General features: G+C 40.9%; 1 protein-coding gene across 1 annotated transcript in view; it reads right to left on the reverse strand.

Moving 5' to 3' along the window:
• The window catches only part of CNKSR2 (connector enhancer of kinase suppressor of Ras 2), a 2,376,238-nt gene that overhangs the window by 2,099,914 nt on the left and 251,017 nt on the right, over positions 1-25,307 (reverse strand). The window contains exon 2 of the mRNA XM_069639527.1: positions 24,111-24,274. Coding sequence (XP_069495628.1) covers positions 24,111-24,274 — 164 coding nt within the window. The remainder of the gene's footprint in view (positions 1-24,110; positions 24,275-25,307) is intronic.

Genomic DNA, 25,307 nt, shown 5'->3' on the forward strand with positions numbered 1-25,307 from the left:
ACCTACCACTCCATCCACATTTCTGAATGCAGGAGGCGCATACACTGAATTTCCAATCCCAGAGTTTTTTATGAGGCACAGACCAATTCATCTGAAGTGGTACTTCTTGGACCTTTCACTGAAAAACCGAGTCACTCACTGAGTCATCAAGAGACCGCATTAGGAATTGTTAGAACCATCATACAAGATGATTCTTCTCATCTATGTATGCTAAAGTATTTAATAATTCCCCCTATGGTTAATTCTTTATCTGGTTTCTTATTGTTGCCTTAGTGCTGTGAAACCTGTGTAGTCATTGGCGAAATACAAATGCACTTTATTGCTTAATCAATCAAATGCACTTAATCAATCAAGTAGTAGGCAGTCCTGGGAGGGGGAGGAATAGTCTTAACGAGGTTCAATAAGATAGAGGCATTATTCCTATGCAAAATATGTCAAGGTGACAGTACCTCATTCCGGTAATTTCTTATAGAATTGCTTGAATTAAGGTGGGCGAAATAACCAATACCTGGAAATTCATGAATGCCATCTCAAATTTCACTTTGCCCATTTTGCAAATAAAAATGTTTTTTTGTGAAACTAGTATTTGTTGCAGAAAGTGGCCTTTTTGCATGGGGTGAAATTAACTGAGGTGGGGGATTTCTGGTAAATTCCGAAGAAATATTCATAGAGAAAATGTGTAGTAAGTTAACGACCCCAAGCATTAAAAATACTTTTCTTACAAAAGCCAATGATATGGGTCACAGATTTCTTGCTCCCCCGACTAGTCTGTTACACAGAGATCATTAGTGGAAAAGGGTTTTGAAATGAAAACAGGGATTTAAATACCATATTAGAATTTACTTATCATTTTGCCAAAAATGCACTGTACGAATTCAAATGTTCTTGCCAATGTCCTTACTATACTGAGTTAAAGGAAAGCCAGCTGAATCTGAATACACGTTCTCCTATCCAACTTCTTTCTTGCAAAACAAATTGGGAATGAAAGAGTCGTCCATGAACCATAGTAATAATTTAATTTCATAAATAAGCAACAATTTGGAAAGAGACACAAGAATAGTTGGTCTCCAAGGTAACTAAAATGCATGCCAACAATCAGTATTTAATCAGATTGGGTAGCCAGATTGTGTATCTCCCCTAAGAAACTATCATCCAAGGTGAGGAAAATATGGCACCACTAAATGAGCTGAAACAGCTAGGAAGTTGCAAAAGAACCAGAGCGGGTAATTGATTAATGTGGTCGTTGGGGGACAGGATTGTGTGTTTAGCAGTGCATAGCAGGTGGCCTGAGTTGATTGAAGCAGAGAGATGAAAACCATATCAGAATGAAATCTTTAGTATTTCCGGTTTAGGGGCCTTAATATAAAGTATGATGACAGCTACTAGAATAAATCTTGTGCAGTGGCAGTGATGAAGATGCATGAAAATAGGCTCATCCAAGGGTCTTTATAAACCTGCTCTATGAATTCCAGATTTTGAATATCAACATGGAATATACTAGGGGAGTTTGTGAGACAGGAAGTCAAGTAGGTTGTGAAATTCTCTAAATGAACTTGAAATCCCAATTGCTTTGGGGTTTGCAAGACTGGTAACGAATCAAGTAGAGTAAATAGTTTAGCCCACGCTGAGGAGATATTACTCAGGAATCGAAGCTATGTTGGCAGTCATGCAGAATGTTTACATTTATTTACAGACAAAATCAAGCATCTGAACCCTTTCGTTCTCAAGATGTTTTGGACTTCAGCGACCATGATATGATATGATAGGTTATTTATAACTCACTTAATACCCATAGGTTTCTAATCGCAGATCCGGGGATCGAACCTGTATTGCTCTGTGTCGTGTTACTTCCAAGGCGAGCATGTTGCCCTGATCTATCTTCTCGAGACATGACTCCTCCCCAACGACTGTGCTGGCTAAAACTGATGGAAATTATAGTCAAAAATATCTGGAGAACAAAATGTTGCAACCCCTCTTGGAGTACATGTCAGGGTTGGAAATCAAGTGCTTCATTGCAATTAAGACACTGGCATTAACAAACAACCTACACACCAAACACACCATTTGGAGACAGTAACATAGAAGCAGAATTCATAGTTTAAGTTCCTCATTTCAAATTCTGCAGAAATTCAATTTACATTAATATACAATCATCCAAACAAAAGCAGTACTAACCCTATGAACGGAATAATAAAAGAAATAACAACAACGTACAACTTTGGTGCATCAACCCCTACTGGTGTGCGTACCCAGTAATAATGAAAATCATTTCTAGAACACATGCTCTCACATAATCTCTCAAGATTGAAAGGTGATGAAGTAGAAGTTTCAAAGCCCAATAGTTATAGTTACATCTTGGTTGATCTCATCTAAGCATCACTGAAATACGTGTTGAAAGGGCACTAATGTGTGCTCTTGTTATTTCTTAGTAATTGTTATGGTTGCTTATGTTAAGAATCTTTAACTTGTTGTGTTATGTTATGTTATTGAGATTTATTCAGTACTTGCTGCCATTTTCAAGGTCTTCAGGCACTCACTTGTGAAAGAAAGTTAACCACAACATATGCAAAACATGTGTTGGCCATTTCATTTGTGATTTACTAGTATTGTTACCAAGAGGGCACACTGATATTGCTGATAAAATGTTGGCATGTGTTTGCTATAGATCTAAAAACCCTTGTGGCTTTAAGAAAAAGATATTGTATGAATAATTAAAATCAGTCGGGAAATTGTTTTCTGTTTATCTAATCCAGTGGCCTTCAAACTGGGGTGGCAGACCCCTTGGGGTTGGGGAGGCGGAGGAGGTGCAGGTGGTGGCCCAGATTCTTTAAAAAGGGATTATCTGACTGTTTTTAATATAAAAAGGGATTCAGATGACTGCTTCTAATAGTCATCTCTTATAATTCATGTTTTTTTCAAATACATAAACTTTCTTTCATTGTCTCATTTTGTATGCTCTTCTTCACCTCCCTCTCCTTATCGTGCATGTTCTATCACTTCTTTACATTACAATTTTTATCAGTAAACCTCTCTATTGGTGATTTGTTAGAGAAACTATTCATTTGGCTAACCACGATCTCTATATATATATAAAATGCTCAGGTATATTTCCGTACTCAGCTGATCAGTGTTAGGTTGCCGCCTGATGTCCAAATGGAAAAGTGCACCCACTTCAACAGCAGCTATAATTTCAACACACGGATGCAATTTGTCATTATTAGGTTTCCCTCTGCTGTCCAAATGGCAAAGTGCACCCACTTCAACAACAGCTATCACTTGAACAAACAGAATTAGCACAGTTCTACGCAGTCACCTTCACCTTCCACTATCACAAACATTCGGAAAAATGTTCCAGTTACTTCTTTCCATCCACACTTCCCTTGACACAGGGCACGGCAGTTCCAGTGTCAATAAATAGTTAATTACCGGCTCACTGTTTCAGTCTCTAAAGAGCGAAACGCTGTATGACGAAGGTCTTCTTACAAGCTAAAACTGAAAGTAGGTGCTGTAATTATGCTACTATGCAATCTTATGCCATCATGTGGGGACTCTGCAATTGAACAAGTTTGACAATCACACATCTAAAAACACACATCATAGAGACCTGTGAGATTGATGGAACTTGGATACTGTTCTTACACACACACACCTCTCATTCCATCTGATATGTTTAGACTTTTCAATGACCATTAATAAGTCACAGAGACCTCTATCCACTTCCTGGAAGTGATCAGTGGTAATTCCAATATTTACGAAGAGGGACAGAAGTGACCCTATGAATTACCGACCGATATTGACCTTTAAGATATGCTAGAATGGCATATGCTACGCCGGTAACAGCTAGTGCTAAACATTATTTGCCTAGCATTAAAAACAAGAAGACAAATGATCAATAAAAAGAATGCAGTTAGTACCTTTTCAACAGTGCTTTGACAGTTGAAACATCAACTGCTCTAATACTGAGGGATCATAGTTATATTAGAAATACAATAGCCCCCAGAATATTGTCAGCCTCACCACAACTCATTGACACATTTCTTTATCATCTTGAATTAATTGTATATTGTACTCTATTCATTCTTCTTTTCAATCATACAATGTATGACAACCCTATTCATTTCCCTCCATCATCAATTTTCCACACTGTTTTGTACTGTTTCCTCTCTATAATTATGCTTTTAATTATTTCCCCATCTTGCTTTTCCATCACTTCAAATATGTCTTCCTCCCACATGTGAAAACATCCCCTGCATAGGTTTAAAGGTAGAGTCTGGGTCAGGAATGAGACTAGGTGCCTCTACAAGCCAGGTGGGGGCCGTGTGTGGACGATACCCATACTGCCCCACCTTACCACCTCCGGGAGGCAGGAGATTGCCTTGTGGAACCATTACACAGTACTGCCCCTTAAAGGAAGCAGGACTTGTACTATGAGGGCTGACACTGACTTTGCCCTGCTAGAAACTTAAACCTCCAAAATAATAGAGAAACAATCATACCCACACATAGAACAGAGAAGATTGTAATTGCAGGCAAATTCAGTTCAGCAATACTCCACATGCAAACAGGCACAGTCTTCCACCTGTTCGCATAACTCAAAGGTATCCTGGATGGAGAGAGAGATGCTTGTGGAGGAAGGGGGAGAGTCACAGGGAGGTTTTGAGGCTTCAGCAGCACTGCGTATGACCACTCTGATCAGCGTACAAGAGACATTCAAGTGAGAAAGCAATATGACATCAGGTAATCTTAAATCCATGGTCCGTGAGTCAGCGATAGGAAGCACCTTAGCTGGGAAATCTGTTGCCTTAAATACAGTAACCAAATATGTTACATTTCCATTGCAACACCCACCAACTGAAACACATACAGAGATTACTGCCCCAATTCCTGTTCCAGCTTCAGTATAAAAGTGGGTGGCTTAGAGCTGTTGGGTAGGGGCTTGGAAGAGCCTGAAAGTAAGAAGGGTAGAATAGGAGTGAACCGCACAAGGTACAGAATGCAAAACTATAAACCATGGATTTTATTCAACTATAAAAACAAATCAACATGACAACAAAATGGATATAAATGATGTACACAAAATAAAAATGTAATCAAAGGTGTGAAAAGAAGCTAGGAATACAAGCAAAAGATTGCCGGTAAAAGTGCATATGACAACAGAAATTAATGTGACCAATGCAATGTTGTATACTGAATCAATAATCTGCAGAACACTACTCCACTTAGTATTGGTCAACCTGATGAATCAAACTCTTATACCATAGCACTCCATGTAGTGTTAGAAAAAATAATCCTACATGTTTCAGTCCTAAGTACTATGACTGTTGGACATTCCTCAGGGGTTAACACAACATATCTCCATAATAATATTCAAAAAGTCCTTTGATCCAATATTGTTTTGTTCATGAGAGCAGAACAGCTAATGTTGAAACAACTAGTCCATTAATCGACCATAAGGTAACCCTTGAGCAATGTGCCAGAGCAGTCATCCACATGTGAACAACATTGCTAATGCATTGTGTGGCATACTTTGCAGTTGGTTCTTCTGGTAGTGCTGAGTGTGAAGCTGAATATCATCAAAGAAGTATGATAAAACCAGCAGTGATGAATTTGCCTGATTAGCATTGAGCATGTTCTGTAAATATGGCTGAATGGATACCACAGACTTTTCTTCTCTACAGCTCTAAAACAGTGTGTACCCTTGGCACAAAGTGTTTTGTTTGTTCTCTGTAACCCTCCTATGGCTTTAGGTATCCTTTCACAGGTTTTTTGATAGACTTGGACTTTTAGATGTAAGACTTACACTTCGCCATTTTAACTTCTGTACAATATCTTTATGCTTGTACCTTTTGGGTGGCCACAGACGTCCAAAATGTTCGCCTGAGTATTACTTGCTTCTGAACATCATTTGAGTGCCCACCTGATGGAAACTCTGTGCCTGACGTAAGCTAGGCATGTATTTATTAATATGTAAGATGATAGATAATTTCCAACCTTTACTTTTAAACAGTTTAAACAATGTATATCACGTTTACTTGAACATAAAAGTGATTGCATATCACAGTGTATGTCTGTGTTGATAAGAAAGAACTCCAATGAAAATGGGGAGTTGCACCAAATAAATAAGTTTGGTTTTGGCTCTGTTGCATAGTATAGAGCATTTTGGAAACATAAGGACTAAAGAGCTTTATGTCTGTCATATTTGTCTGTGAGAGTTGTATGACTAAATCACTGTATACCTAATGCTCGCTGGGTTTGGTACACATTTCCATTTTTTTTAAAGTCACCCTAACAATAAGGGTTTAGTAAATATCAATCATATGTACAAGTTTGGCCAGCAAAGACTTTGGGCCTCATCACGAGTTTGGCGGTAACCCTTAAATGCAGCGGTAGCACTATTACCGCCGCATTTAAGGGTCCGCCAGATCATGAACATGGCAGATTTCCCCCCAGCTCCGAGCTGCGGGGAAATCCATCTCAAATTTGCCATTTTCGGTGCCTTTACCGCTGGCAGGAAATCCACCGGCGGTAATAGCCCGAATTTTCCTCATTGGGCCGAATGGGGAATGAGGAATTCCCAAATGGGCCCAATGGGAAATGGGCAATGGGCAATAACCATTCCGCCAAACCCGTGATCCGGTGCTAATAGCGCCAGGGGTTTGGCGGTAGGGCTATTATCGCCAGCGCTAATAGCCCTACCGCCAAACCCGCCCAACTCGTAATGAGGCCCTTTATCTGACAGAGTGGAATGACTGCTAACAGCTTGCTCGCACTCAAATATTGTGGATCAGCAAGACTTAGAGAAACAAAATTAACTTTATATTTAAAACATGACATCATTGAATATGAAATGGAATGAAATGGCATTCCTGTGGCAATCTGCTGTTGTAGGCCAGGGCTTAATGGGCCTTATTGTATATACGTCTCTACCCCTACAACTTAAACTATTGTCCAATCTTAAATATCATTTTTGTAACAAAAATCCTGGAAAAGATTGCTATCCCACACTGTTTATATAGCAAATCAATGCCAATCAATTGAGTTCTAGACCCGATAAAAACCTAGAAACCACTTTTATGTTCATAAGAGAAGAAATTCTGAAATATCTTGGCAAGAGCACCAGCTCAATCTTGATCCACCTCAACCTGCTACTTCATATGATATGGGTGAGCATGACCTGCTCGTCAATGTACTACAGACTAGTATGGTCATTGAGGGGCAAGCCCTAAGCTAATTCTATGTTTTCCTTAAAAAGTGTGCACCACCTTAGGGAATAAGGGCAAATTCAGATGAAATCCCATCCCCCTGAATACAGAAGTCCCTCCAAGGGTTCAAGCCTTTCCTTCTATTTTTTGTGTATTAGAGTAAACTATTAATGGTCTTCTTTATCAGCTTCACCCAGATTTGCTTTGTGCTGATGGCATACAAGTTGTATTCATCCTGACCAAAACAAACTCACCCCACGGTACTACTACCAACAGTCTTTAAGCAGTAAAATAATTCATACAAGTAATTATCTGTTCCTAAATTGGAGCACAACCGAAACACAATTTTTTGGCACACCCCCATTCCTCCCCTTCAATTGGACGTTACCCTCAGCCTGGTCGTCCATGCCAAGAATGTGAACAACATAGGTATCACATTATATGATGACATGCCCTCAGCTAGCTAGAGCGTAATTTGCCACTCTACAAAAAGACAATAATGCCAATGGGAACGAAACTGGAACTCTCACTCAACTCACATTTCTTTATTTTCTTTTAACTTTATTTTAAACTTGGCAGACAATAAATCACATTCACATAGATAGTCTTAGTCACAATATAAATTGGTATACTGCATGCTCATTGTTACCAAACGGGACATTGCAATAGGTGAAGATCAAAGTCACCACCCCCTCAGCTACTGCTTCTTGGTTAGGCTTCTACTCACCGACACTCTCTGACTCCCCAGCAGATGAAAAATAGGTACGTAGCCAACCCCAAATATCTATAGGTGTACAAAATGGCAGTCACACTAGCAATACAAGTTTCTTCTATGTCATTCATATACGCTAAGTGTCTCTGCCATTCACTATGGAAGGGGGCAGTTATAGATTTCCAGTGCCTTAATATACATTTCTTAAAACTATGCATGCCACATTGAAAAGCCTCCGATAGATGATAGAGCTTTTTTCTATATCTCCCAAAAGATACTTGATTGGGGACAGTGACGGTGGGATATCAGTGATACCTGCAAGTGTTCCCACCACCTTAACCATGCTGTGCTATATGTGGACATAACGAAAATATATGTATTAACTCTGCCAGCGAAGTCCAACGTTTGAGGCAAGCCTTGCTTGAGTCTGGTGCCAATTTGGCGAAATGAGATGACATATCATGTAGCCCATTGAATTGAATCAGCATGTATCTAAAGTTCATGGAAACCTTATTAAGGAGCCACTCCAACACTCATCTGAAAACTCAAACCCAAAATTGTGCTCCCACTGTGAACGCACCTGGCATTTGTTGGTCTAATGGCCTTAAACAAGATTGTACAGCCTAGAGACCATTCTTCTATATTCCCCCCAGATGTTATCGCCTCAATATATGGGTGTGTCCTTGGTTCCTTTGGGAAAAATCATCCAACGAGGCAAACTAAACATTTGTGAATAAGTCCCTAAGTACTAGTTAGTCCTCTTTATCCCAAACAGAATGAACATTCCCCCCTAATTTAGGAGCTATATCAGGGAAGTTCCACAATGGTACTGCAGTAATGGAGCATAATGTGCAATCTACGAAACATTCTAGACCAAGCGTTAACAGTGGTTCAAACCGGATCAAATGAATCCATGTAGCTATCACTAAATATGACTGATTTCAAGTCATGCAGTGCAGCAGCAAACTTCTCCAGCAGTAGATAGACCACAGGCAGAACTGAACAATAACCAGCAAATTGTGCATGGGCAACCAGAAAACAGAGTTCAAAATCTGGAGCTGCAATTCCCCCTTCCTCCACTGGTTCCACCTACCTTTCCCAACTCATTCCAGCCCCCTATAGAAACTTTGTTGAAGGAGACCACAGCGTATTGAAAAATGCCCTCCCTGGCCATATGGGTATGTTCATAAAAAGATACAATAATTTGGGAAGCACCATGATTTTTAGTAAGGAGAGGCGACCATACATTGAGATTGGGAGCCTGGACCATATATTGAGTTTTGCTGCAAATCGGGGAGGTAGACAGCGGAATTGTCTGTATAGTGAGACTGCACCGTTCTGCACATTATTACCCCAAGATATATGCACATCGAGGGGACCCACCCAAACCCCAATCAATTAGGCACAGGTATAATAATTTATGTTAACAAGAATAACTCTGACTTAGCCTTGTTGACCTTGTACCCCAAATAACAGACACATTCATAGACATCTTCCACCAAGGGTCACATGGTAATCTCAGGTTCGCAAATGTATAATAAAGCATCGTCTGCATATAAAGAAATAACCTGCAGTGGTCCAAATATATGGAAACCCCAATGCCTATGTTTTGACCGCATAACGCTGCTAGAGGCGGAATGGAAAGTGCAAAAAGCAGGGGTGGCATGGGGAATCCCTGCTGCGTCGCTCTGTCCAATAAGATACCTGTGGACAAAACATTATTATTATAAACCCAAAGGGTGGGAGAGGAATACAACAACAGCACACAGCTATGAAAATATGGGCCGAACTGGAACCGCCTAACAATGGGACAAAGATATTCCCAAGATACCGAGTCCAATGTCTTCTCAACAACTAACGAAGATGCCACAACCTTAGCGCCTAGGGTTTATCTGTGAAATAATACAAAACAAACATTACAATTTCAGAGCCATTGATCAGGTTGGAAAAAAAACAGATTGATCAGGATATACAAGTGTTGTCATATATGGAAGTAGTCTAGCCACTAGCACCATGGCAACATTTTTCGCATCCACATTAATTAACTAAAGCAGCCGGTATGAAGCCACATCTTCAGGACGTTAATTGGGTTTAAGAAGAACAGTAATAACCATTCAACATAACGTCAACAGGAGTTTCCCTTCCTCCAGTGCTTCTCCCCATAGTTTAAGTAAATGGAGTGACAGGCTATTTTTATATTCTTTGTAAAACTCCACCGCAGCCCGTGAGACCCAGGTGCCTTTCCCGATGAGAGTGCCAAAATCGCAGCCAAGATCTCTTGCACTACCACAGGCAAATCAAGCGCAAGTCTTGCTTCCTACTATAGCCTCGGCAGTTTGATACCAGCTATATATTCAATTTTCTCTGCTGCAGAATTTGTATCTGCATTTATGTATAGGGTGCTGTAATAATTTGTAAATTCTTTATTAATGTTCTTACCCTCAGTGAGGACTGTGCCTGGTCCCCCTGTAATTCCTGATATGCCCTGTATTCTTTCTTCTGCCCTAATTTCACGCAAGAGTTCTCCCAGGCCTGTCCACCTCCCCATATCTTCAGACCAGGGTTAGTTTAGAAATATAATAAGTTTCCCTTTCCACTAATTCCTGGAATGCAAGGAGGTCACATCTAATCCTGTCAAGCAGCTCCCTATCTTTGATGATTCCGTATTCACTCTCTAGCTGACCAAGCCGCCCCTCAAGGAGTTCTAAATCTTACTGGAGCATTCTAAGAATCCCAACCATTGATGATAGCACCACACACCTCCTATATGAATTGAACACTTCCCAAAGTGTAGACAGGGAAGCTACAGTACCAGCGTTATGAACAAAAGACTCCTCTATCTTTCCTGAAAGAGCGTCATCTAAGTATCAGATCCGATAGCATTGAAGGAGACATCCTCCACAGTGGTTGTGGTCTAGGACTTGTGGACTCATTTGATTGATAAGGACACAGGTCAATGACCAGAAAACTAACAGGACAAAATTTCACACATGGTGATAATGGATGTTAAGAAGGATGTAATCAACCAATAATCAATCCTGGACAGAGAATCATGGACCGTGGAGTAATATGTGTATTCCCTAGACCTTTGTGGGTTATTCTCCACACGTCCTTTAATTGTAATTGGGACATTGCTTGCAATATCACCTGAGTTGCAGCTGACAGTGCACAAGGGGATCCAGGTCGTCATCTATGATAGTGTTAAAATCTCCCCCATATTATAGGGATGTCTTATGAACTGACCAACATAGCAGCCAATCGCCCATAAAAATAAATTTAACAAATACATATGGCCTACCCGCCAGGTTGCCCCAAACAATCACACCTTCCCAGTGGGTCAATACTTGCTTTGGTGGACTGAACGGGGACCGAATAGTAGATAATGGTCATGAGACCACAAGCATGTGTGGAATAGTCTGTGTAATACCTCCCAGACCCCCATTTCCTAGCAAATGTTTCATGGAACCCCCTCCCCCCAATGCGTGAGTCTCCTGCAGCATGATTTTCCCAGGGCAATTCTATGTACGCCAGTAACTTTCTAGCTTTGATAGGATTTTTTAATCTGTGAACATTCCATGTGAGGAACTCTGTGGCATCACTTATGATTCTAGACCCCATGTACACCTCAAGGACAAAAATGTATACCCTCTTTCTCCACCCTCATAATAACTGCATATATGACCTGATATATAATTTTTGCCAAAACGTTTAAAAGTGACCCGCAACAATTCCCCCGCGCCCACCAACCCTCCACCCTCAGCATCCACCCAGCATGATAGTTTTGGACCCCACAACCAAAAATAAAGATTCAAGGAAGGCGGTACGAGGAGCAAAATTGAGACACAGATCCCATTCTACTGAGCATACAAATGTACTGTCCTGCAGTGATCCTTCACCCCCATCCCATAATATAACAAATCAACCACACTATTGTGAGCAGATACTCCCGCAAATCTGACAGACCAGTAGCTAGGCCGAGCCCTGGACCCTTCCCACCGGACACCCCTGTGGGTTTCCATGGAATCGAAAAATGCCCCAGACCTCCACATTGTATGCAGAGCTTAGAAGGGAAGAGGATGCCATATGGAATCTGGTACTACCTTAGTAGGTGCTTGATTGGGGCATACAATCTCTGCACCGCCAGGATGCCCGCAGCTAAACCTGGATATATAAAGACCTTACAGTATTCAAACTGTAGCGAACCTCGCTCCCTTGCTGTTTTAAGAACCACATCTATGTCTCGATAGCTCAACAGCCCCGCTATGATCATAGAAGGTGGTGCACCTGACTTCGGAGTGGGGACAAGTGCTCAGTGAGCTCTTTTCACGAAACATTGTGACAAGAACTGGGGGTTTCCAAGTAATGATTTCAGTAAACTTTCCACAATTTTCTCCATAGAAGTGGACCCGTTGAGACGCTCTCCAGTATTCCTATGTTGTGTACATTGGTCCGCAGTGATCTAGACTCCAAATCATCACATTTCAACGACATCACCTATAACTCTTTTTGGTCACTGACCCGCATCTTGGTTTACGTGATTCACCCATTCTCTTATCCAGTTTGGCTTGCAGTGAATTAATGTTTGCTACAATGTCAACTAATTTAGAATTCATCCATGCAAACCCATTTTGCATGACTACCATGATCGGGTCCAATTGAGTAGAAGAAGCAGAACCTCTCCAGAAGTGCTGTCAGACATAGCACCTTGAAGCCATTCTGAAACAAGTAGAGCCATACCTCTACTACCAGGACCACCTCAGTGTGGACTCTCATAGGGGTCTGCCGTGCTCAGTGAAAGCACAGTGAGCAGTCCCAACTTACAGTTTAGGGATACTTGACCTCCCATTTTCCCTCCATACTGCTGTTGGACCGCGCTCCTTCTCCCGATGCTGCATCTAGGAACTGGATAAAGGAACTTTGCAGGGATATCACAGGCTTTCAACACTGTCATATAATTTTGATGGTTCACCCTCCAGGTAGGCCAGTGCATCTGCTGTGCCAGTCACAGGACACCCTCCTACCTCGGTGTCCTGTACCGGCTAGCCACCGCCAAGAGCGCTATTCGTGTCTCCCTCCTCCTGGCCTAGTCAAGCCATGGGCTCTCACACACCATGACATCGAGGCAGCAGCAGACTCGGCACTCGTCTGCCCCACCTTCTGCTGTGATGCTGCACTTCACCAGGCACCACAGCTAGATCTGCTCGGGCAGCAGCCACACACTGCTACAGACCCTCCGACAACAATAATCAACCTTCCTCCCTCCATGGAAGGCTCTGCACAGGATTTATTACAATGAGGATATCACTGAGCATCAGAGCTATGCCACCATCAGAGTTGCTGCTCAGCAGCACCTACCACTCCACTCACATTTCTGAATGCAGGAGGCGAATACACTGAATTTCCAATCCCAGTGTTTGTTATGAGGCACAGACCAATTCATCTGAAGTGGTACTTCTTGGACCTTTCACTGAAAAACCGAGTCACTCACTGAGTCATCAAGAGACCGCATTAGGAATTGTTAGAACCATCATACAAGATGCTTCTTCTCATCTATGTATGCTAAAGTATTTAATAATTCCCCCTCTGGTTAATTCTTTATCTGGTTTCTTATTGTTGCCTAAGTGCTGTGAAACCTGTGTAGTCATTGGCGAAATACAAATGCACTTTATTGCTTAATCAATCAAATGCACTTAATCAATCAATAGTAGGCAGTCCTGGAGGGGGAGGAATACTCTTAACGAGGTTCAATAAGATAGAGGCATTATTCCTATGCAAAATATGTCAAGGTGACAGTACCTCATTCCCGTAATTTCTTATAGGATTGCTTGAATTAAGGTGGGCGAAATAACCAATACCTGGAAATTCATGAATGCCATCTCAAATTTCACTTTGCCCATTTTGCAAATAAAAATGATTTTTTGTGAAACTAGTATTTGTTGCAGAAAGTGGCCTTTTTGCATGGGATGAAATTAACTGAGGTGGTGGATTTCTGGTAAATACCCAAGAAATATTTATAGAGAAAATGTGTGGTAAATTAACGACCACAAGCTTTAAAAACACTTACAAAAGCCAACACTTACAAAAGCCAACACTTACAAAAGCCAATGATATGGGTCACAGATTTCTTGCTCCCCTGACTAGTCTGTTACACAGAGATCATTAGTGGAAAAGGGTTTTGAAATGAAAACAGGGATTGAAATACGATATTAGAATTTACTTCACATTTTGCCAAAAATGCACTGTACTAATGACATTCAAATGTTCTTGCCAATGTCCTTACTAGACTGAGATAAACGAAAGCCAGCTGAATCTGAATACACGTTCTCCTATCCAACTTCTTTCTTGCAAAACAAATTGGGAATGAAAGAGTCGTCCATGAACCATAGTAATAATTTAATTTCATAAATAAGCAACAATTTGGAAAGAGACACAAGAATAGTTGGTCTCCAAGATAACTAAAATGCATGCCAACAATCAGTATTTAATCAGATTGTGTAGCCAGATTTTGTATCTCCCCTAAGAAACTATCATCCAAGGTGAGGAAAATATGGCACCACTAAATGAGCTGAAACAGCTAGGAAGTTGCAAAAGAACCAGAGCGGGTAATTGATTAATGTGGTCCTTGGGGGACAGGATTGTGTGTTTAGCAGTGCATAGCAGGTGGTCTGAGTTGATTGAAGCAGAGAGATGAAAACCATATCAGAATGAAATATTTAGTATTTCTTGTTTAGGGGCCTTAATATAAAGTATGATGAGAGCTACTAGAATAAATCTTGTGCAGTGGCAGTGATGAATACGCATGAAAATAGGCTTATCCAAGGGTCTTTATAAACCTGCTCTATGAATTTCAGATTTTGAATATCAACATGGAATATACTTGGGGAGTTCGTGAGACAGGAAGTCGATTAGGTTGTAAAATTCTCTTGATGAACTTGAAATCCCAATTGCTTTGGGGTTTGCAAGACTGGTGACCATTCAAGTAGAGTAAATAGTTTAGCCCACGCTGAGGAGATATTACTCAGGAATCGAAGCTATTTTGGCAGTCATGCAGAATGTTTACATTTATTTACAGACAAAATGAAGCATCTGAACCCTTTCGTTCTCAAGATGTTTTGGACTTCGGCGACCATGATATGATATGATAGGTTATTTATAACGCACTTAATACCCAGAGGTTTCTAATCGCATATCCGGGGATCGAACCTGTGTTGCTCTGTGTCGTCTTGCTTCCAAGGTGAGCATGTTGCCCCTGAGCTGTCTTCCCGAGACATGACTCCTCCCCATCGACTGTGCTGGCTAAGACTGATGGAAATTATAGTCAAAAATATCTGGAGAACAAAATGTTGCAACCCCTCTTGGATTACATGTCAGGGTTGGCAATCAAGTGCTTCATTGCAATTAAGACAGTGGCATTAACAAACTACCTACACATCAAACACACAATTTGGAGACAGTAACATAGAAGCAGACTTCATAGTTTAAGTTCTTCATTTCAAGTTCTGCATAAATGCAATTTACATTAATATACAATCATCCAAACAAAAGCAGTACTAACCCTATGAACGGAATAATAAAAGAAATAACAAACAACGTACAACTTTGGTGCATTAACCCCTACTGTTGTGCATACCCAGTACTAATGAAAATCATTTCTAGAACACATGCTCTCACATAATCTCTCAAGATTGAAAGGTGATGAAGTAGAAGCTTCAAAGCCCAATAGTTATAGTTAAATCTTGGTTGATCTCACCTAAGCATCACTGAAATACGTGTTCAAAGGGCGCTAATGTGTGCTCTTGTTATTTCTTTGTAATTGTTATGGTTGCTTATGTTAAGAACCTTTGACTTGTTGTGTTACGTTATGTTATGTTATTGAGATTTATACAGCGCTTGCTGCCATTTTCAAGGTCTCCAGGCACTCACTTGTGAAAGAAAGTTAACCACAACATATGCAAAACACGTGTTGGCCATTTCATTTGTGACTTACTAGTATTGTTACCAAGGGGGCAAACTGATATTGCTGATAAAATGTTGGCATGTGTTTGCTATAGATCTAAAAACCCTTGTGGCTTTAAGAAAAAGATATTGTATGAATAATTAAAATCTGTCAGGAAAGTGTTTTCTGTTTATCTAACACAGTGGCCTTCAAACTGGGGGGGGCTGGTCCGTTGGGGGTGGGGAGGCGGAGGAGGTGCAGGTGGTGGCCCAGATTCTTTAAAAAGGGATTATCTGACTGTTTTTAATATAAAAAGGGATTCAGATGACTGCTTTTAATAGACAATATGAGCAGTAGTTGCTTATATTATAAAGAGACTGACCCCCCCCCCCCCCGCCCCACAAGGGCATTCTTTTGGCCCACTAGGAGGGACAAAACCGAACTGGGGGCACCCTGAAACAATATTCTTACTCAAGTGGGAAGCGAGGGGAGGGGGGTGGCTCAGTAGGAAAACGTTTGAATACCACTGATCTAATGCTGAAGTGTCAACGCCTAAATGACTCACATCACAATAAGAAGTTAGAAAATGCCTGTACAACTCTAGCAAGAGTCAATGTACTTCTGCTGGTTGCTTGGAAATATCTTTTTCGAACCCAGCCAAATTCATTCCACAAAACGGTGAGGTTTTATTTTCACAGCAACCCAACTGAAACATACATGACATTTAAATAGAAAACGATGTACCCTATTGCTACCTGAACCAAATCTCAAAAGGTATGTCTCTACTACACGAGGAGGCGACCCTGGCATATTCTTTGCATCATGTGGCAAAGATCAGGGAAGACCAATGTCTTCTGATAAATGGAGGTCTTGAACTGGAAAGCAATGTTTCTCAAAACTGTCTGTCAACTCAACCGTGAACTTTGAACTTCAGCATGTACACTTCAAGGAAAACAATAATGATTAAAAAACTCTCCTATGTAACATTTGACGTGATTTCATTTAAGATCAACAGCTCATGCTTTCGGGTATCAATCTATACAAGACAATGTTCACCTTTTTTTAGAAGCTGTGAAGCATAGGGGGATTCCTAAGAGAGCTCCTGGATTCTGAGCTAATAATAGAAGCAAATAATATTTCATAGTCCTAATTTTGACCCGCGCGTTTCCAAGAGTTCAGTCACGTGCAACCTGGCTTTAGCATGAGTTCCTTCTTTCAGTTTTGAATAGTGATCTTCGTTATTAAGATGCTCTGTAAATAGTTGATGTGCCATATTATTTTGCCCACCTTATGTCTCTCAATATATATATGTGAGCCCCAGTAGACGACTATTGTAGTCAGCTTGCATTTCCTAGCTTTAGATGCAGGTGTTTAGGTGTGGATATATGCTGACAACTATCCTAACAAGCAGAAAACTGAAATTCATACACAAACACAAACGCAAAGGTAGCCAGTCTTACTTTCATTATTGTGCCCTTAATGTGGTGTTAACACCCCACTCCAACAAATGGAACAGGTGGTAACACCCCAGCAGCCCAAATTAATGGCCCAAGCGAAGCATGGGCAATTAACCAGGGCTCTGGGCTGTTACCTCCGTTACATCTCTTGGAACGGAGTGTTAACGCCATTAGCACCCCGGGTTACCAAAGCGGTAGCCTGGGGTTCGAAAAAAGAAAAGTATTTTCATTCATTGAACGGGATGCCGCGCACGTCCGGTTCAATGTATGAAAATACTTGGCCAAGATGGACACCGTGGAAAGGGAGGGCTGGGCTCTGCACAGAGTCCCTCTTCCCTTTCCATAGTGGCCAGCCGGGGCGCTGAGTACGGTGGGGCAGCAGCGGCACTGGCCTCTGCCGCCAATGGAAAAAGGAAAGTGGGGATTAGGGGGTTGGGATTTGGTAAAATAAATCAAAAACATGGAAGGGGTGGGGAAAAATGGTGGCCCGCGGCAGGGGAGCCTGCGATCTGTGGATCCTGATTCGCTGTGCCCCTTGACCCTGGTGCTGATGCTTTTTAATAAACGGCCAAACAGGAGTGATATCCCAGCACATCCCACATGGAAACGTGATGGTTTGAGCAAGGTCTTAGATGACTTTTCTGTGTCAGGGAATATACAGCCTTGGGTGTCCACGCTTGAGGTAATATCGAGAACACATAGTGACCACGACATAGTAAAACTGACCTACACCATGAGTAGTAAACCTCCTGAAGAAGTCTACCGTTTTGCAGTTAATATTTCTCAAAGACGAAATCGTTTAATTATGGATCTTACAAAAATACTGTTTCTGACCGATTGGCTTAAAGATCTCATAAGAAAAAAGAAGAAGTGGAATGATTGCAATGCCCTTGACTATCCGAAATGCCTAGTGGTCTTTGCAGAAATCAGGAGAGCAGGTGTGACACCCCACTTTTCGCATAAGCATTGTTATGATGCAGAACTAGTTACTGAAAGGAGGCAACTAAGATCAGACTTACATAAGTTAAAGGTTTTGGACCATTTAACTTGTGTAGCCCTGGTTAGAAATACAAAAAAACAATAGTATAAACACTGGGTTAAGGTTCAAAAATATAGAAGGCTGCAGGAGGACGCTAAGAACATGTTGCAGAAAATCTCAATTAAGAAGACGGGCGATATATGGAAATTAATAAATTAATACATTCAGTAAATACCCCATTGGAGGCACTTCAATGTAACGCAGTGGCAGAAACTACATGGATAGATCATTTCACTAATTGGTTTGATACAGGAAGTCAAGATCTGAATCAAGGGTCAGTGGACTTTTCTGACTGAGGAAGAGGACATCCTGCTGCCTATTATAAAAGCTTGTAATTCAAGGGGTCCTGGCCCAGACAAGTACAACAAGGCTCTTCTTAAGAAGGTAGCTGAATTGTGGTCAAACTTTCTGGGGATATTGTTTGCTGAGATTAAAAGGCTATAATAGATACCAACATCTTGTAAGACCTCTATAGTGGTACCGATATTCAAGAAGGGCCAATCACCCTTCTTGATGTTGTAGGAAATATATTTGCCAAACTGGTCTTAAGTGGCCTAGAGGACTGGACAAATAGGTCTGGACGTTTTGATTTATGGCAGTTAGGTTTTGTTAAGGAGATCGGGACATCATTGAATTTTTTTTATCAACCTTCTGAAACTCTGGTCCATGAAGTCTAACAGCAAGATATACCTGGCATTTATTTGACCAGCCCAGGCTTTTGACTCTATAGATAAAGATCTGCTTTGGACCAAGTTGGAGAAATGGGGTTGCCCAAAGGACATCCTGGAAGCCATTAAAGATCTTTAAACAGAAACATTGCTGAAAATAAAGCTGGAACATAGCAGCGTATTGTCACAATCGATTGAGACATCAAGAGGCCTAAAACAGGGTTGTCCGCTGGCTCCAGCCATGTTTAATCTATTTATCTAGGACTTGCTGGAAAACCTGATTAAAGCCAGGAGTTTTCCTCCTAAAATTGACAAAGTGCTACTTGACCATTTATTGTATGTGGAAAATCTGATCTTAATTGACCAAACCCCTGTGGGCGTATAACGCCGACTGAATGCATTACAAACCGACGTGCAGGACAACAGTCTAAAAATAAATGTGGGGCAATCAAATATCTTGACTCTTTAGTTGGCTAAAGGAAGGAAATCTAACAAAACATCATGGCACCTGGACAATGAAAGGTTGACCAGAGTGAATTCAATTATATACTTAGGGATGTGCATCAACAGTGCCTTGAGAGACACTCCTCGGGAAGCCATGATGAGAAGTAAAACAAAAGCACTCGCATCTCAAGGAAGACTAAACAAATATGGCACATTTTGTATTGTCCCTGTGGTGACCTTCTATAACAAGAAGGCAGTACTGTTAGTAATATACAAGGCTGAAGTATTCTTCACACTTCCAACTAAAATTTGGCACTCCCTCGAAAGCCTGTTATTGAAGATAGTTCTGAATTTACTGAATTGTGTTCCAATACAAGTGTTGAGACAAGAATGAAGTCTGATTTCCCTACTTGCTCTGGTCACGTGGAAGAATTTAGCATTGTATCGAAAGTGCATTCTAGCGGCGCCGGTAAGAGGTTTCTGTATACTGAAAGGAGAACTTGTTCACGTAATTGGTCAATTCTTGCATAATTGGAAAAATGCTTGTAAACATGTCTTCAAAGGCCTAGACACAACAGATGACTATTTGCTGGCCAATCCAGTATCAGTGAAAGTGAAGATCTGAAGACAAGACTAGTTTGTCACACAAGAGCAATCCCGCCGGTTTCAACTATATTATGATAGTGTTCCAGTATGAAGACCTTATAACACTCTACCAAGATACTTGACAAGGTGCACAAGTATTTTCTACAGAACAGCATATATGAGATTTCGATTGAACCTATATCCAACCTTGAGGTCTTAACAACAAGGAATAGGGAAAAGAAAAAGTGTGGTAGCTGTAAACTTTGCAAAACAAAGTCCGAGAAAGAAACTCTTAACTTAAACATCTGTTGTTTTGTAGAGCTGTCACAGCACTTAGAACTCAGTTATTTGGGGATTTATTTTTTAAGAGACCAAGACGATTACTCCAGAAGAATGGTAAATTATATTTATGCACAGGGAAAGGATATCCTTAATCTTTACTCTGATCTCTTACTTTACTTGTAATGCGCATCCATACACCCATGGGCGTGAGGGCGCAAACAAAGACAGACAAAAACTAATAACAAATGCAGTCCAGGTTAACAGGGGAGCACTTCAGCTGCAGAGAGATCAGAGCAATGTACTAATTATCAGAACAACCAGGTCTTAAATTCTTTCTTTAAAAAAGTCAGAGAGGAATAGCCTCTCAATGAAGAGGGTAGAGAGTTCCATACAACGGGAGCCGCAGACGAAGGCTCCTCTCGGGACCTTCTTGGTTTTACATTTTGGTAAAAAAGGTAGTTTTGGTTACTGGACCTCAGACTTCTGTAATTAGGTTTGTCCCTAATATGATCTTGAAGATAGGACGGCATAGTACCCATTCTACACTTGAATGTGATGAATAGTAGCCTGAAGGTGATTCGTGCTTCCACAGGGAGCCAGTGGAGTGAGTGTCTGGCCTGTCACATGGGAGTGTGAGGCTAGGCCGGTCACGACTTACCAGGCGAAAGTGTTTGGGTTAATTAACGTAGAATAAGCAATGATAGTGAGGAGGGTAAAGAGAAGAAATTGGTCTTTTTGTTGGTATCCGGACCCCCTCCTTGGAGGCCATCTTTTAGATTGCATTTTCTTTTTTTTCTTATGTGATAAGTGTATGTGGAAGGTGAAAGGCTAAACTAAAGTCAAACACCTAATTAAATAAAAGGGAAGGTGTGGCGAAAGATGGTGGCCTGCGCTCTGCAGAACCTGATTGGCTGCGCCCCCGGCCCAAGGTGCTAATGTTTTTTAGGAGATAGTGTCTGGAGTGGCGAGCCATAGCACATGGTAACGTCCCACCGGCAGGGTTGATAGGCCATATTATAAATGAATTCCATTAGTGAAGATGCTAGCTGTTTGCGCCCAATATTGTGTGCCACTTCCTTTGGCCAGAATTGCCATTGGCACCTCGGGATAACATCTCATTGCTAACAGTTCATTTTTTGTAAGAAAAAACTATTGCAGTGCATGCAGAGCTTTTTCATGAAAAAGAAAACATGCCATCTGCACGGCCTTCAAGAAAATGCGACAAAGAGTTCCAGCAAGTGCCTTTTTTTCGATGTCCTCGGCGGATGGAGAGAATGAAGGGTGAGCTGCTGATTCGGGGGAGGAGCAGCAAAGACAGCATGTAAGCAAAAGTGAGTTGTAATTCTTTTATTTTTGGGGCAAAGAGTGAGAGCGGGAGGCAGTGATTTGGGGAGCATGACAGAGCAGCCAGCATCTTGCACAGAATAAGAATCCAGACTTATACCATTGGATGCAGCACATATTTTGAGTAAGCTAACTAGATGCTCAGCCCACCATTTGGAAAGGCCACCAAACCCCATTTCCCATTACACCATGCAGTATGGCACATTTCCGTCCAGATTTCAAGTGTGGAGATGGTAGTGTTAATCTCCATTTTTGGAGTCCATAAAACTAGTAATTGCAATGGTAATCCCTTCTACAGTAATTCCTCCAGTTTTTGCTAGGAAAGTAGAGCAGATTCCTCTAGTCAGGTAACATAATTACTGCCCCTTTACTGTAATATTTTCCTACACCACTGAGCTCCTACTGAGTCCCTGTATCTCTATTTCAATTGTTTGGCAGCAGACTTTGAGTGCATTGTTTAAATAAATACAAATAAAAAACGGGTCCATTTGCACACCTCTAATGCTGTAAAAGTGGATCTAAATATAGCATAAGAATTATTGTGGAAATAGCACCTGGTAAATATTTGTTTTTTGAATCAGTATCTCGAACATCTGATTACTGAACAAAGAATTATTTTATAAAAAAATGTAGGACACAATGCAACCAGCTATTTTAAAAGATATGCTGTGAATCTTTGCATTGTGTTGACATTGAATCTTAATGCGCTATGTCATCAACAATGAGGTTGAGCACTTTTGATGATCATCTTCCAAACCTGGGCCTACACGAACCAAAAGAAACAGCAAATATGCTAGTAGGCTTTCAATCACTTTACCTCCCAAAGGAAGCCACAAATCTCAATAACACATTTCAACACATCACATCAGTATGTTATATACATAAACACTCATAACATTATCAAAAAATACACATTCGCAAATTCACATAATATCAGGATCATCCACACATGAGAGCACAACATATCTTTGCTAAGAAAGTCTGCATTGACACTCATCGTTTGCTTGTAACACCAACATAAAGGTCTCAAAGGACACTCAGCTGTTCCTTAGGGTTACTGGTGCCCAGGACATTGCTTGTCTCAGTGAATGCCTTGCTACCATCCGAACATGGATGCCAAATGCTACCTCAAACGGAACCCCACCAAGATTGAATTTGTCTTTGTTGGTCCACTCACCAAACAATATCCCTCCACATGACTTCCACAGTGGTTCAAGTCCTAATGTTCTCAAACATCGTCACGGGAAAAGCCCTCCTTACTCGGCTTCGGCAGCACACCTGGAACGCATCTCTCCACAGCAGGCCTCATTACAGGTGGCCCCAAATTTTACCAAATCTCTCCAACACTGTGTGAGCTTCACTGGCTCCACCTCGCCGCCAGGATGAAATTCAAAACTGCATGTATTACTTAAAAAGGAGTCTTTAACGGGACACCAACATATTTGGTGGCTAAACTCCACATCTGTGTAGGCTAACGTAAATCACATAGCCAAACTATCAAAAGGTTTGAGAATAAACTTGCCACAAAGAGAAGACTTGCAAGCAGTCCTTCTCCTGTCATGCCTGACCATTTAGCACTCAATCCCTGCAGAGGCTGGAAATGTCCCCACTATCCTCCAGTTCCACAAAACGCTAAAATTCAACAATACATGCCAGACCTATTACTTTGTACAATTATATGCCCACTGCTGGCACCCTCCTGTTGTAAATCTCTCCACTGCTCTTGAACTAGGTTTGCACTAGAAGCAATACAGTAAAACAAAGCCAAAATAAAAAGAGAGGCTTGTTGGAGTCACCATCAGCACATCAATACAAATCTGTGTCTGTTCATTTTAACTTCTTGTTTTGCTATTTTCCACATTTCTTATTCAGACATGTTGGTCTCACTTTTATTGAAAACGTGACCGCTTCTTTAAATAATATTAGGGAAAAGTCTTGGTTACCTTGCAAACAGGGGCTTTGGTTGAATCTTGTAAATAAAAAGATTCTCACGCTGGTTGCACTGTCTCGTGTTGTGTTTCTTTATTTCTTTATCAACAAAAACTCCTATTTGCAAGGTAACCAGGACTTTTCGCTAGTTCCCTACAAGAGGTGCTGGGTTAACCTCTTCCAACCTGTGATCGTGCACAGAACTATCAAGAACAACAAAACTAATACAGAGCCTAGCACAGGATTGTTCAATTCTAGAGGCCACCCTTTTCTTTCTTGTTTTTAAATAATATTACCCTACATAGTATAACATTTAATTTTAAGTTATATTTCTTTTCTCTGGATTTTGAGTTAGGACCCTGACACATCGGTGCTTGCAATTATATTAAATTAACCCTGTGCTGTTTGAATTAGCTTTAAAGCATATCTAGCATGCTGTTGGTTGATACCGAATACAGCACATAATACTACCCACTGTCCTATTATTGCATCTTTCAACAGGGAAAGCTTACCAGCGCGCAAAGCAGGTCAACAGCTTCTAATATAAGTTCCTGATGGCCGATGCGGGTGACTCCTAACTCCTCCAGTTCTTGGTGTGTGATGCGTAGCAGCTGGTCTCCACCAATCTTTTCTCTCTCAAAGTTCTTGATGTATTGCTGCAGACAGTCATCAAGACCTACAGGCAAACACACAATGGGGTGTAAGGCAACCGTCTGAAGAGTGCAAACCAAGATAGGACATTATGATTAATCAGTGCCTCTCATCAGCAATCATGATTGAAGAGTGTTTGCATTGTTTATGTTATAAAATATAACCTCATATAACATTGTAGATCATTAGTCATGAAATACAATAGCTAAACAGTAAATAGCAATGAAAAAAGGTCATTTTGGATTTTATAAAGTAAGACGTGTTTTCAAGAATATTCCACTGTAGATAAACAATGAACACATTTTTAATGAAGAGTTTTTACCATTATCAACAGTTTTTAATTTTCACATGAAGAATGTGGAGACATCCCACTTGGTGCTACATTAGAGACAGTGAGTAATAACACAGAAATGAACTTGAGATAAGAAGCTTTTTGACCCTCATCGATGTGGGGACCATCGGAAATGCAGACACCTCATCCTACTGCCAGTTAATCCCTGATTTCAAGACAATGAACTGCGCAGTAGGTTCCAGTGGTTAAAGAGTTCCCTTGATCTTCAGGTATTTGGTCACACAAATAAGCTGTTATGTATATATAGATCTGGTTCTGTATATGAGGGAACATTTTCCTCTTTGTCCATTGCATTAAACACCTAGTTCAAAATCGAGTTAACCATGTTAATCTGGTCCTCACATCTATAAATGTATTTTTCATAGATCATCATGCATGTGATTTATTCCAGTGACTCTGCTCTTTAATGAATCCCCTGCCATTCTCAAAATTGCTTGTAACAACCAATGCCATGGCTATTCACTACCACCAATGATTCCCGACTCCTCATACACACTAAAAGCCTTGTGGAATGAGCAGAGCAATCCTTCTATACGTTTTGTACCCACTGCATTCCCCAATATCCTTCCAAAATCTGTCAGCTCACATTTGAGCACTTACAGTCTGTTTAAAAGCTGGCATCTCTGCGATGAGCCTTACCAACTAGAGCATAACCTATGTAGGCCCTTTGTCCTGGTTGTTCATGCTACAGCCCAAACCCGATTGA

This window comes from Ambystoma mexicanum, chromosome 7q (genome assembly GCF_040938575.1).
Source record: "Ambystoma mexicanum isolate Mex_15411 chromosome 7q, UKY_AmexF1_1, whole genome shotgun sequence".
Lineage (NCBI taxonomy): Eukaryota > Metazoa > Chordata > Amphibia > Caudata > Ambystomatidae > Ambystoma > Ambystoma mexicanum.